The following is a 15,065-nucleotide window of genomic DNA, read 5'->3' on the forward strand; positions in this document are numbered from 1 at the left end:
CCCAGATGATGATGTCATATCTTCGCAAGCATCTGACAGGAAATGACACATTAAGAAAAAGAAGCTTTGTACCTTTAGACTCCAGTTGAACCTTAAAATCTACGTTAGCTCGTCTGAATAACGTTGTTAAACTGGACCATGAAGGACAGTAAAACTTTCACCCAGAACCCGTGTTCACCTGGACAGGGAAGAGCATGTTATTAATGTTATAGCTGAACCTAAACACGCCAAATTCCACAGCACATCTAAATGTTAGTTGTCATAGTCAAGCTAGCATAACTGACCAAATTTCCTCTCCTCAGCTATTTTTGTTTTTTAATGAAAACATTTTTCTGACTTTGATATCTAAGTTTTTTAAGTTTTCTCCGGCTTTCGTGGTTTTTGTTTGACAGTTGTCAGACAGGAAGTGGGTAATCAGAGGGGGCAAAGGTCAACAGGCTGGGACTCAAACCTTCTACTAAGACCTCTGTATATGAGCCGTGGACGATTATATTTCTGAAATCTGACTTCTATAATTGCTCTTTAGTGTAAAACCTTTCTCCATGAAACTGATTATGTTTGTTCTTCTCTTCTCTTTACTTTTCTCTTCTTGATTAATTTTCCCTTTTAGCTGCTGCCACTAAATGGGGTCACTGGTTTTGCTACCAGCATGACTTGCAGAAATAATCTGACTTGATCAGCAGCAAGAAATGTTTTTGAGCCAGTTGCTGTCTCTCTTCATCTCCACCTGTTGGCAGATTTTTTATTTTTTTGTTGCTGGTGTGGAAACCACATTCAGACAGATGTTAACATTTTGTTAACATTTCCTCTTTAAACAGCCAAACTGTTGTAGATTTTGCTCTTTACAGCTTTAAACCACTAAAAAAAACATTTAGAAGCAGCTTAACATATTTTTTATTTGTTCTGTAACTTTGCCAATAAAAATACGTACATTTAGGGAACAAATGTTTTTATTTAGCCAAGTTGCAACTGTTAAAAACAAACTGTTTGGGTTTTCAGTGTTTCACCTGTAATAACAAATTATCAGCATTTCTCAAAGGAAAATTTTAGATACTTTTTAAACCTACAACTCCCAACCTTCACAACAAAACAACCAACCAAACTGTCAGAAACAAAAACAGTTTAGTTTTTTAGGTAGTTAGGCATGTTAAAATTAAAATAATCAAACAAATGTAAATTCTCATCTGAGCTTCTAAAATGGATTTGATGTTGGTGTCAGTCTAACATTTTTATCTCGTCTATTAATGTGTCCAAAATGATTTTGTCCGTCTTGCCAGTTGTTGTGTATTATTGTTAAAAATATTTCTTTAATTTTGCTTGAAAAAGTTTTGAAGTGTGGAAATGAAGTCCTGAAATGAAAGAGGTCGTTCACTGCTCTAGTTTATGTTTTATTTTGACACTTCCTCTTGCTGATCATTGGTCGGTTTCACTGATTGGCTGCAGATTTGCTCTTTATGTTGAAATGATTCACCTCACTGTTCAGATTGTCTGCATAGCGGTCTAGTCAAAGTAAGACAGAGTATGGAAAAAAATAACTGCTGTCTGAATGGTTTTGTATTTTTCAGCTGTGTTTTTGGGGTGAGTAAAATACCTTTGATTTAAATTACTTGATTATTTTTGCTAAAGTTTATATAATGTTCATTAATAAAAACACTTTGAGGCCAGCAGGTAAAAATAACCAGAATTTTGCTTTTCATGGCAAAAATGCTAGAAAGAAGAGGCAGAAATAAAAATATCAAAATATTCATTTACTATTATTTTGATGTCTACGTACTGATATTTGATATTTATGTTAGATTATTTTATGATGCCTGAAAAGCAGAGAGACAGTCCTGGCCTTTCTGTCGATTTGTTTAGTGTAAGAATTTATTTATTTTAAACTGAGTTCATGTATTTAAACATGTATAATTTTTCAACATCAGCAGTTTTGTCCAGATTTTTGAGGTGTTTGAGTCACTTATTTTTCATATAATAAATGTTTTATGTCCAGCATCGTTCAGTTTGTGTCGCCCTCTAGTGTTTAATGCAGAAACTACACAATTTCTTATGCAAAAACTAAACATAAGAAATGACCATTTTTAAACTAATTTATTTAAAAATCTGCCTCATGTGGATCAAATATGTGACTCACCAAGTAAAATTATTACGTTCTAAAATATTGAATTATATCTAACACATGATGATTTCTTTAATATTCACAATTTTATTTTTGGAAATGTGATTTTTTAAAATAATTTTTTTGATTTTCCTTGTTTTTGTTGACTAAATCTATGCATAACTTTTTCTTTAGGTTTTTGGGATTCTCTTTATTTGCCTGTTATACAGAACTGGAACCGGGAAACTGGTAAAACACACAACAAGCTTCACTGTTAAATCTTCACATTTAAAGTCCTAACAGTCACTGTTTCAGAAGAATATTTACTACTTGAGGAGATAATTCATATTTTTAAATGAGATCCTGTGAGTATTTGTGTTCAGTATGTAACCTGCTGTCCATAATTATTTGTATCCTTTATGTCTACACATTTGTTTGACTGCAAACCTTCAGAAAAGTTAATTTAAATCGTCTCTTCAGACTCACTTTAGTCCAGACTTTATCAAACTGGTCTGCAGACTAGAATAGAGCAGAAAAGGATTTTTTGTTTCTGTCAAAGCAACTCGTGTATTTTTTTCTTTAATTGTGCTTCTAAATTACCGATAAACATAAAATGTTAAGGCAAACACTTATAGTACATAGGAACTTCTTTTTTGATTTCCATGTGTTTGACATCATTGAAAAGCTTAGAAAAAACTCAGAACGCCCCAAGTAGACTTGATAATGACAATAAGTGACGATAAGAGACCAATAATTTCATTTCCGGTTGTATATATTGAGATGTTGTTTTATTGTGGGGTAATTACGTGAGTGTTTGTGAAATTTAAGGTCCTGATGAAGTTTGAGAAACACTGCTTTAGTCCAGCGATTTAAAGTTTCTCTGAACTAGAACATCTAATAGTTTTTGGTGCAGTTAAACTTCTACTTTGAATGAAGGCCAATGATGCCAAGATCAACTGATGGGAAGATACTGACTTCTAATCTGGCGCCACATAACCTGGTTGCAGAATTGGATGGACGGATGTTCATCATGTTATGTAACAATCAGCTTCAGCTGTAAGTTTTGTGTTTTTGCTCTCACTGATCAGATGGAAGAACTGAACGCCCCCATGATGACGCGGCTCTGGGTGTTTGCCATCGGCCTTGTCCTGATCTCCATTTTTGGCAGATGTGCAACATGGACCAAGAGTAAATGCTGCTTCATAACTGTACGTGCACCAGTTCAAGTATTTCATTCAAATAAAAAACAAATGTAAAATTAATTTGATGGTTTTCTGTGCAGTTTGCAGTGATCAACGGCGTCGGAATGGTCGTCATGATCGTCTTTGGGATTAATGTTGCTGTTTTAAAAAGCCAGGTAATTTACTGCCTGCTTTGTTTGCGGCAGGAAAGATAAAGTTATTGTGGCAGATCAGTCTGGGGAGCAGGCATTGAGTTGAAACCAGAAGTTTAATAAAAAGACAATAAAACACATTAAATATTATATTAAATAGAGTTTTAAATGTAAAAGTCGTGAAATGAATACAGAGTCTCCCATGATTCCAGTTAATGAAGCTGCAATGACTAAACTTAAATTTAATTTTTCTGTTCTGGATTTCCTGATTTATGTTTGTGTGAATTTACTTTTCACACAAAGAAAATTGGCTAAAATAATTGTATCCTTCTTTTCTGTTTAGGTCATGGAAAAAGGTCAAAGTGCTGAATTTGCCAAGGAGATCCTGAAAAACGACGCAAAAAAAGAATTGCTAAAAACCCGGCAAGAACATGTAAGACCAAAGGGCTCCCCCTGGTGGTGTTTTAAAGGAGGCACAGACAAACATTTTTAATTAAAGGCGTGATGGATGCTACTTCTTCTGGACAAATAATTATATAAAAGTGAAAGCATCTGTTACGGTTTTGTTTCGTGTTTCAGCTTCACTGTTGTGGATGGACTGGAGTCCAGGACTGGGGTTCAGACATCCCTGACTCTTGTCACTGTATAGACTGCAAACCTTCACATGAATGTAAACCCAGCCCACAGGTGAGCTTAAAAAGGTTTAACAATTATCATGTAAAAAAATCCTATCTGCAAATCTTTGAAATAGTTTTTTTCTGACAGGGATCCACCAGGCCATCACATGTCTACTGCAAGGTATTCAGTCAAACACCCGACTAATTTAGCTTCACCTTTCTGTCACATCTGCAGCCTGCAATCCGTAACTTTCTCCCCACTTTCTCTTCTGCAGCCGTGTGGAGAAATCATTGGAGCTGATGTTGAACATGTGGCAAATATTGTTCTCGGCATCTTTTTTGGATTTGCTGTAGCTGCTGTAAGTTTCTCATATTCTCTTGTTTTAAACTGTTAAATGATGTGGAACAAGTCAAAAGTAAAATATGACCAGATAAAAAAAAATATCACAGCTACTGGAAAAACGTACATAAAAATGGAGGCAGAGCAGGAGTTCATCTGACAGATTGGACTGTGAAAATAAACTCAGACCATCAGGATCTGAGAACGTCTTCATCTGTTTGATTCCCCTGGATTAAAAAATAAAAGACTTTCAGAACAAACTTCTATAGCTATCTACATATTGTATGAAAATACCCAAGTAAAAATACAGATTTCCCGAAACAGTCTGTATTACAGCATATCTGAAGAAGCTTCTGACTGAAGACACTCTGCCTTCCCATAAAGAGGATGTTGAGGGTTTTCCATAATTTTCTTGATTTTATATAAAGTTCTTTGCATCATCGTCTCCAGAGGTTCCACAGTTTCTCCCAGAACTGAACCAGCCTTCTTTATCAGGTTGTTGAGCCTGTTTTAGTCCCTGGTTCTGCTGCTGCTGCCCCGACAGATGATGGCAGAAGAGATGACGTTCAACAACAGACTTAGAGAAGATGTAGCTCCATGTGGCTGGCAGTGAGCGATCCGATCCGTAGCCTCAGCCTGTAGGGCAGCTTCAGCTTCCTGTGGCCACTTTCTCAGTCTCTCCTTTACAGGTTGTCTCTGAATAAGGTCGTTAAGTTATGAGCAGAGAAAAACACGGTTTATAACATACTGTCATCTATTTACCGTTGTTAAAAACTTGGGTTTTTAACAGGTATGAAGCCTGAATGTTTCTTTAAGCAGAGGCGTTTTAGCAGGACGACAGAAACGTGAAAATCAAGAGCAGAAAACTTCTTTGTTTAGCACATCGTATTGTGAGAATAGAAATTTCCTTTTTCTGATCACTTGTTTGTCTACTTGCTCTTTCAGATGATGAGTTTGATCATCGCCATCAAAATGATTACGCAGTTCAGTCGTCATGACAACGTCGGAGAGCCAGATATTGAAATGAGGGTTTATTAAAGTTAATATTTTGGAGGGTTTTGTGCCAGGATGCAAGAATATTATTCTCACTTTTTCTTTGTTTTGGTAAAAACTTTGACATGAAAATGCTTTGCAAACCAAACATGTCAATGTGTTTTATTCTGATTGAATTTCATTCCTAAATGTTTGTTGGAAAAACTGCTGAGCATTAAAATGTTCCTGTTCTGTTTGCAGAATCTTAAAAAAAATACAAAGTTCAATATAAAGGAAACAAAAAACTATTTTCTTAACGATTTTTAAATAAAACGAGTTTATTTTAAACCTTAAATCTGTTTTTCTGTAGTAACATCTGGTTACCACAAGGTGGCAGCAGTAAAATCTTAATTTTCTTAATTTCTGTCATAACATTGAAATGAAACACAACAAAATGCTCCATTTACAGTAATTTCTAACCTTCAGTCAGTTCCTCAAACTTCACTGATCGCTGCAGGGAAACTTTTCTGTCCAAATATAATAGAATCAAAATTATTTTCTGAAATCATTTTTAAACATGGACCAGAGCTTTGAGCAACCTTTATTTTTTAACAGTTCAACGAAAAGGTCATTGATTACTTTCAAACAAACACAATGAATGTAACACATCATAGAAACGTAGTGGAGTAGAAAGTAGATACTTAATGTAAAATGTAAAGGAGTAAAAGTCAAAAGCAGCCATGATTACATCTAGTTAGTGATTTATTATTCTTTCTGCCTTCCCACCTGACAGGCCTCACGTATATATATATATATATATTATATATATATATATATATATATATATAACCTTTTCTTTGACCAGTTGAGATTAAAACCTCTCATAAAGGCCAAAAGGCAACAAATAAAACTAAAATCAACAAATGGTTAAACAGAAGAGAAAAGCTTAAAAAGGATTCGTTCTTCATTAGTTCTTATGTAATTAAACTGGTTTTGATGGTTTATTGATTTCTGGTAAAACTTTAGATTAAAGCAGGGAAAAACATCTGAACCCAATCGGTTTCCTGCTCTTCCTCCTGAGCTTCAGTTTAATTTTCTCCCTGATTTCATGCGTCCAAGTTGAATTTATCTGATATTCTGCAACTATCAGATGAAGAATGACAGGATTTCCTGTCAGACTGGACTCTGAAAGATAAAGTAATCGTGACATTTTCCCTTGAACTTGTTGCTATGTTCACTTGAACCAGGAAAACTCAGTAAGGTTCGTGTTCGGAGACTTTTATTAATGTTTTTAAGTTATTAGTGTTTAGCACATAGGCAGAAGTATGCCGACCACTTCTAGATTTTTCCCCAGCTCTTCCAAACAAGCCAACCTTGTTCAGCAGTTTTTGTGTTGAACTTTAACCTTTAACGTTGGAGTTTGAGAAGGAGCCGTCGGTTGTTTCTGAGTCTTTGACTTTTAACTAAACCTGTCAGGACTTCCAGTCTGATCAGGAACAAAACAGATTTTATTAACACTAAACATCATCAGTGCAGCAGCAACTACAGAAAACTGCAACACAAATCTTAAATATTTTATGCATTTAAAGCACATTAATATAGGAAACAAATATAGTTGTGAGCGAATCTGCCATCCTTATCATGGAAATGCAGTTATGAAACATCCGCACTATAAAAACTAATTCATGATCATCCTCCTGCTTTGGTGCAAAGAAAAATGTTTGACTTCTGTTGCATGTAGGACATTAAATAATTCATACTTTTTAACCTATAGTTAAAGTTTTGTTTTAATTTAAAGTTAGAAAATAGTCAGAACAAACTGGAAAGAGACAATTCATGGCTCTCATGAGATTCTGTATTTTTTTTACGCCTTTTTGCTCATATTGCTGCAAAACCTGGTTGTAAGGTAATTGGAGACGTATACCTTCTTGATTTTTACACCTTCAGTTTCTGAACATTTGTGGAATGCTTAATATTAAATATATATATATTTTTCTGCAGCTGCTTTCCATCTCACTACATTTACTTTTCACGCTGAATGAGATAAACTATAGATTAACTTTGGCTTTCTTCCTCCCACACATGAACAAAAAGAAAACGTCTTTGCAAACCACCATGAGAACATTTCCAGACATGCATGGATATTTACATTGTTCTGTTTAATCCCATAAAATCACGACATTCCAGTCCCTGTTTCTGCCTGTTGCACACAAAAACTCTCTGAAGCAAACCTGTCATCAGTAAGAACAACAATCATTAAAGCAGTTTTTGTTAATGCAGCCGCCATTAACTCTCCATTGGTTGACAAGATCTTCTCACAGATTTTAGGGTGTGGTTGTCAAAGCAGAACAAACTGTAAAGAAGTAAAATGTCAGAAGCTTTGAATTACCCACAAAGGGAGGAAGGAAGATTAACCAAGAAATGTACTTATGAAGTATCCATTCAAGAAAATACTCAAATAAGAATAAAAAGTATTTAGTAAAATGGTAATGAGTACATCAATTTGGAGTGAATTTTTAAAATGCCACAAAAACAAAAAAAATTCGACAGGTTTTGAGCAAATCAACCAGGTTATTAAAAGCTTAATTATATCAGATGTTGACGCTATGCATGGCTACAGTAAACAGGAAGTAGTGGCTGCAGTAAACAGGAAGTAGCGGCTGAAGTAAACAGGAAGTAGTGGCTGCAAGTTAGCATGAACCACACGTCTTAGATCAATAGACAGACTTCCCCTCTGAGCTTCAGGCTTGGACTTCAGAGTTTCATGCCTCTGGTAAGGCACAGAGCCACCAGTGGATGGGAGGATTTACTACCTCAGAACTTATCAAGGAAATGTTTCCATCTCCCCTTTACTGCATTATTTCTTTTTAAGAAAAGCCAAAACTCGCCTCAAGTAAACTGAAAAACGTTTCTGGAAGTTAAAATTCAGGAAGTTACTTCAAATTGTGCCATTTCCATCAGTAAAAACAAAGATCTACCTTATCTGATTTTAAATTACTGACTATTATTTAATGCGAGATGCACTAGCCTATTATCTTTGAAAAGCATTAGTGGAGCCTCCTGCACAATCAACGAGAATGTAAGAAGTGGTTTCTGGATGGCAAGTCAACAAAAACACTTGTCTTTTCCAGCAGCCATTGTACAGAGCATACAGCAGTAAAACCAGCCGACCAAATGTGCTGGAGCTCAGCTTGGGTTGCTAGGTAACAGGCGGAACTCTGCTGAGGTTGCTAGGTAATGGATCAGCGTGACTCAACAACCAGGAAGTTTTTGAAACCGCTCATTTTCCAGATACCAAAAACCCTGTTGGGTTGTTTTTAGAAGCAGCAGAGAAACAAACGGAAAAAATGCAAAAGGTGAATTTTGAATCCTAGATTCACTTTCAGCAGCTTTAAAAACCCTGCAAAGCGACTTTTACTGCTGGCCGTTCACCTGCTTGTAATGTGTTGTTGCTTATTATCCTTCACTGTTGTGCTTTTTTTTTTTTTTTTTTCTACAATAGTCACTGTTTCCCAGAATGCAATGCAGGTGTCGCCAATGTATCCGTAAAAAGGGAGGCAACATTTCCAGTCGGTTTTTGGTTGCTTCATTAGGATTGTCTGTGTGAGGATTTTTGTGCGAACTCTTTGTACATGAGCCGTTCTCATTCTCATTCTCTCCCTGCTGGTTTTACATCGAAGCTCTGAAGTTCTTTCTGTTACCAACCAAGGATTTTTCCGTTTCTACCTCTTGTTAGTTCCTGTAATATATTCTTTCGTTGTTTGGATTCGGTTCTATTGTGTAACAGTGATGCATTTCATAACTGTATGGGGAGCCGAAGAGAAAAAAACTGTCAGATATTGTAGTTTTTCCTATTTGTGTGAAGCTTTGGAGGAGGATGTTGGAGGGCTGGTGCATTACATGCCCATACACTTCTGGACAGAATCCAGAACCCGGTTTCTGGTTTCATTTCTTGCAGCAGCTGGATTCAATTTTAATCAGCTGCAATCATGCAAAGGTTTCATCTTCTCACGGTCTGCTCTCCTAAATGGCTCAGTAATCTACCAACAAAAGAAACAACTTGCAACAAGAAGAAGTAAAAAAAACAAAAAACTTATCAGACATTTCTGAGTGGAAGCCATCTTGTTTGGAGAAACTGTAAACTGGCTCCACCCGCTCTGTCCAATCTGACAAATCAATCTGATCCTTGACGTCAGTCAAAAACATTTAAACAGCGATGAATCACATCCCCAGGTCGTAAATAAAAGCTATGATCTGCAAAGCAATTTATTCCCATTAAACTACTGATAAAAATGTTGCAAGTTGAGGACGGTGGGGTAATAGGATGTTGAGCAACTTCTGGCAAAAAAAGGAAAAGTGTGTGGCCGTTACTCACTGCTGTTACCTGTAAGCAGGAATCGGCTTACGTGTTTAAAACCTCAACTTTACAAACGGTTTCACAAATTTGCTTACAATTTAGGGGGATCTGGATTTCAAAATTCACTTTTTGGACACTTTTGTACTTTGTGTTTCTGTTGGTTCTAAAAACACCTGAAGCATCTGGCCGTTTTTTCAGTTAATATAAGTTAATGTTTCAAAAACCTCCTTATTTAAGTCACATTCTCCGGGCTCTCTGGCCGTTACCTAGCAACCCCAGTGGAACTCTGCCCGTCGCCTAGCAACCCAGGCCGAGCCAGAACATTTGGTCAGCTAGTTTTACCTTTCGCAAGTTTTTATACTTCCATCTGGGTTTCTACTACTCCAAAAAGCAGCTGAAGCGTTTAAAGACCAGACGTCCTTTGGACATAAATTAATGTTTGTTGGTTTTTGGGAAAGTCTTAAATTTTCAAACTCAGGAATTTCATTGGATTTTTTCTAGAAAATTTTTTAGATTAATCTTAAAATTTAAATTATTCTCTAGCAAATTTTTCGTCTCTTAAAATCAGGAAATTTTAAAACGTTGAAAGTTTTAAACTTTTTCTCAAAAATGTCTTAATCTCAAATTCAGTTTTTTCTCTTTTGGTGGAAGGTTGTCTGTCTGTCTGCATAACCCTGACACGCCATCGCATCTTCACAAGTTCAGACTTGAAGCTCTACTTTGTCTGTGAAGCTGCTTTCTAACATTTATCTGCGGTTGAGATCAACTCTCATTTGTGATAAACTGAAACTCAAGCTAAAACGAAACCTGAGCCGCTGCAGACGGTTACGTTTCTGTTTGCTGTGAAAGGTTTTCAGTTAGTTGGTGGGTTTGGCATCAGGGATCAGATTACTGGAAAAATTCTCTCTGAATGTTCACCAAGTATCACATTTGCTGCAGCTCTGAGCTGCAGGCTGGCGGCCAAACGCCGTCAGTCGAGTTCTGTCTAAACGGAGTCCAAATGTGTAGGCAGGCCTTTCCGGTGCGTCACTATTTAGATTTAATCTTTCTGTTTAGCAAACTAAAAGCTAACAGGCCCCAAAAGCCTCATCTGGACTCAGTTTGGTTTGAACTTATTCTATTAAAACACGGAAGGAAAAAGCTGATTTCTCAGACAGCTGCATCGTGCAACAGAACAGAATCCCTCTTGTCACTGGACAAATATATTCATAGAAATAAAATCTAATTAAAAGTTTGTAGCTCTTTGATGTTTTAATCTTTTCACACCTCAAAACATTTTGAAATCTTTGTCCATCATTATGGAAAAACATAAAATCTTACTGAGTGTTTTTGGTTTAGTTTAGTGAAAATGTCTGAGTTCATGTGAAATAAGACAAAACTAACTTACAAGTAACTTTTCAGCAAGATACAGGAGTTTAAGGACAATTATTCCTTAATATAGATTAAAAATGTACCAGTTCTACTGTCAGATTATTATAATATGGTAAAAATATCTTGTTATAAGTGAAACAATCTGCATTTTCTTAACAATATTAAGGATTTATTGACTTAAAACAAGCTTCTATATCATGCATAAAAGTTACTTGTAAGTAATTGTTTTTATTTCCAGTGAACTAAAATATTTGTGCTAAAAAACTAGATCACAAATGCTGAGTAAAACTTAGTTGAATTGAGGTTAAAATTAGCATAAAATGATGACAATTGTTTTTAGGGACTGATTTAAAAGCTGCTTGTTATGATCGATGTTTGGATTTTTTAATTTGATTTATGTTCAGTTTTGTTTATTTCTTTACTGATCATTTCTCTTGCTATTTCAGTTTATTCCTTGCGTCAGTTCAGTTAGTTTATCGTTTGTGTTTTTCCATTAGTTTATTTAGTGTTTCTTTCGGTTTACTCTTTTTATTCCCTTATTTGCTCCAACCTGCTGCTTCCCTCCACCTGTCATTAGCTCCTCTGACTATTTGGTCCTTTTCTCTCCCTCCTCTGTTTATTTAAGCTCTCCAGATTTGTTTTTATCCAAGTGATTTAGATGGTATTTCTGAAACCACACAGTCTATTTTTTTCTTCTGCTGACTGACTGTACAAAGTGGGATTTGGGTTTACTTGGAAATTTGTAGTTCCCAGTGCTGAGGTTTCCTGTAAACCACTGGGATGTCGGAGTTAGAAAAGTTCAGCAAACTACAGTAAATAAAACATGATTGTTGAGGCTGTTTGTTTACAGAGTGATGTTTTGTAAAATGACGCAGTCAAAAATGAACAGCAATAATAAGAGAAAAATTGTTTTTTTCAAAGTCATATTTTTACCATATTATTCATAAATGTCACATAAACATTTCAAGCAGAAATTATCTCTTATTTCCGAACTCCAGGGTTTATCTGCCTGGAAAAGGACCATGTGGCCAAATCAGATTCAGACGAATTACCCTCTGAACCTTAACTCAGAGAGAGATTTATGTTCGCCTTGTTGCACGATGAAGATTATTTGACTTTCCAGCCAAACCCAAAGTTTGGACTGTTTTGCATTTTGTGTTGATCCAACACAGCAGTAAACAAAACTTACATTTCTTTATCTTATTATCTAAAGAAATTCTCAGTAATTTATAGTTCCTCCTTTCCTCACATCTGCTCCCTGATGTCTCTGTTAGTGGGTTAACGACATGAGCGTGGATGGAGAAGAGAAGCAGCAGCAGCAGCAGCTGCAGCAGCAGCAGCAGCAGCAATAAACTGGATTTTATGTCAGCTGATGAAAACCAGACATGGCAGCTTCTCTCCCACATCGTTATGTAAACCTGAAGGTCTCTGGTAGAATTACATAGCATTCAGCCATGCATATATGGAGTTAAATTCCTGCCAAAACGTTGCAAACAAATAAAAAAATGTCTGGTGTGTGCTTCAAAAAAGTCAGAATTCTGATTTTTAAATTCAGAATGCTGAGAAAAAGAAACTAAATTCTTAATTCTTTGAGTTTAAGGTCAAAATTATTTCGTTAGTCAAAATTGTTAGTTTATAATCAGAGTTATGAGAAAAAAAGTCAGAATTCTGAGATTCCTGAGTTTAAATTTGAATTCTGTGGGAAAAAAGGAAGAAATTTTGAGTTTAAAGTGAGAGTTCTGAAAAGAAATCTGAAAAAAGTCTGATTTTTGAGAAAAAAAATGAAAAATTCTGAGAACAAAGTACAAAATCTGATAAGTCAGAATTTGGGGAAATTATATTGATATTATATTTTTAGATTAATTACATTTGTTATAACATTGACAGTCCTATTCCCTTTGTACCCTGTAGCCTAGAATCTAGGCTACAGGGTACAAAGTCATTCTAGCTGCTAGGAGATGACAAAATGACAGAGCAGAGAGGAAGGAGTGGTTTCCTGATCGCTGATTAACTCCTTTCCTGGCCGTTTTCCTGGCCGGTTTCCAGTCTATACTTTGATGCAAACAGAGTCCTGAGGACGAAAAGCACCGTACAAAAAATCCTCCACGATTTCTGACTTTAAAGTCAGAATTCTGGGGAAAAAATCTGAATTTAGATAAAAATGTTAGAATTTTTATAAAAATGTCAGACTTTTGATTTTTTTTAAAAAGTCAGAATTATGAGATTTCTGATTTGAAAACAAAATTCTGAAAAATGTCAATTTTAAGAAAAGTTAGAATTCTGAGAAAAACCTTCGTTTTAAGAAAAATGTCAGAATTTTGATAAAAATGTCGGTATGAGAAAAAAGTCAGAATCATGACATTTCTGAGTTTAAAGTGAGAATTTTGAGAAAAATTTAATTTTGAGTTAAAATGTCTGACTTACAGTATGAAATTAATGGCAAAATTGTGAGGAAAAATTCAGATTTTTCTTAGCAAAAAATCTGAATTTTGATGAACAAGACAGAGTTTTTTCAGAGAAAAAATGTTTATTTTTAAATTCTGTTTTTAGATTAATCACGTTTATTAAGTTGTTGATGACGGCAGCTCGGTTTAAAAAGGCTGGATGATTTCCCTTCTGTTGGGAAGCATCCAGTGAGCTGGACGGTGTTTGTCTCTCCTCCACAGCTGAAGCTCATGAAGGCTCTTCAGCTCCAGCCGTTTCCTGTAACAGACGCCACATTGTTTGGCTCAGCTAGTAAACAATCTCACATTGTGTCTTGTTTTGCTCCTCAGATTGCTGGTGCTGGAAGTAAATATTCAGAAATGAGGAAAACCTGAAAAAATCAAGATGTTTCAAAGAATGGAGAGACAGAGAAGCTAAACAAAACCCAGAAAATCACATTTCTGGACGCAAAATTTTAACTACAGAAGTTGGAGTTGCACTGCAGCTCTCCTCCAATCAGATTCACCTCCAGGATTTACGCCTGTCGCCAGGCAACACAGCGCTTCAGCTCCTCCAAAGGTTTTCTACTAAGTTCAGGTCTGGAGATTGACGAAGCTACTTCAGGAGCCGCTCCTTAGCAGTCCTGACTGCGTTGCGTAATTCACGCACTTGTTTTTAAGTTACTCTGCCTCTGGTTGTAGAGTTCAGAACCAGAAGGTTGTGGCTAAATGTGGGAAACAACATAATCCACAACAGTCTAAGAAAAGTGTTCCTTGTAAACTCCATGTAAACTTTAATTGCTTTCACTTCTTGCTTCTATACTTCTATTTTTTCCAAGCATTTTGATTTTCTTTCCCTTTTTTCAATAAGTCACCTATTGTTCTTCATTGAACATGTTAGCATAGGCCTATGAGCTCAATAAAACATTTTCATTACATTTTTTACACAAAATCAATCTTAGCTAATGGGATTTTAGTCAGCTAGGTAGGTAACAGACAGTTCTGCTCGGGTTGCTAGGTAACGGACAGAGTTCAGTTGGGGTTGCTAGGTAACGGGCAGAGTTCTGCTCGGGTTGCTAGGTGACGGACAGAGTTCCGTTGGGGTTGTTAGGTGATGGACAGAGTTCTGCTCAGGTTGCTAGGTGATGGACAGAGTTCCGTTGGGGTTGCTAGGTGACGGACAGGGTTCTGCTCAGGTTGCTAGGTGACGGACAGAATTCCGTTGGGGTTGCTAGGTGACAGACAGGGTTCTGCTCAGGTTGCTAGGTGACGGACAGAGTTCCGTTGGGGTTGGTAGGTGACGGACAGGGTTCTGCTCGGGTTGCTAGGTGACGGACAGAGTTCCGTTGGGGTTGCTAGGTGACGGGCAGAGTTCTGCTCGGGTTGCTAGGTGGTGGATAGAGTTCTGTTAGGGTTGCTAAGTGATGGACAGAGTTCTGTTGGGGTTGCTAGGTTACCGGCAGTACTTGCTGATTTGTGAGTTTACATTCTGGAGGTTTTTGAAATGACTCATTTTCCAGACACCAAAACTTTTTATCAATAACTGGATTGCTGATT

General features: G+C 36.3%; 1 protein-coding gene across 1 annotated transcript; it reads left to right on the forward strand.

Moving 5' to 3' along the window:
• The first annotated feature begins 2,767 nt into the window (after positions 1–2,767).
• On the forward strand, positions 2,768–5,528 carry LOC114133248 (23 kDa integral membrane protein-like). Its single transcript, XM_027998990.1, has 7 exons — positions 2,768–3,303; positions 3,378–3,452; positions 3,772–3,861; positions 4,008–4,115; positions 4,194–4,226; positions 4,321–4,404; positions 5,331–5,528. Exons 1-7 carry the CDS (start codon positions 3,109–3,111, stop codon positions 5,421–5,423), a joined length of 678 nt encoding a protein of 225 aa, XP_027854791.1. The 5' UTR covers positions 2,768–3,108; the 3' UTR covers positions 5,424–5,528.
• The last annotated feature ends 9,537 nt before the right edge of the window (positions 5,529–15,065 follow it).

The sequence above is a fragment of the Xiphophorus couchianus genome, chromosome 18 (genome assembly GCF_001444195.1).
Source record: "Xiphophorus couchianus chromosome 18, X_couchianus-1.0, whole genome shotgun sequence".
NCBI lineage: Eukaryota > Metazoa > Chordata > Actinopteri > Cyprinodontiformes > Poeciliidae > Xiphophorus > Xiphophorus couchianus.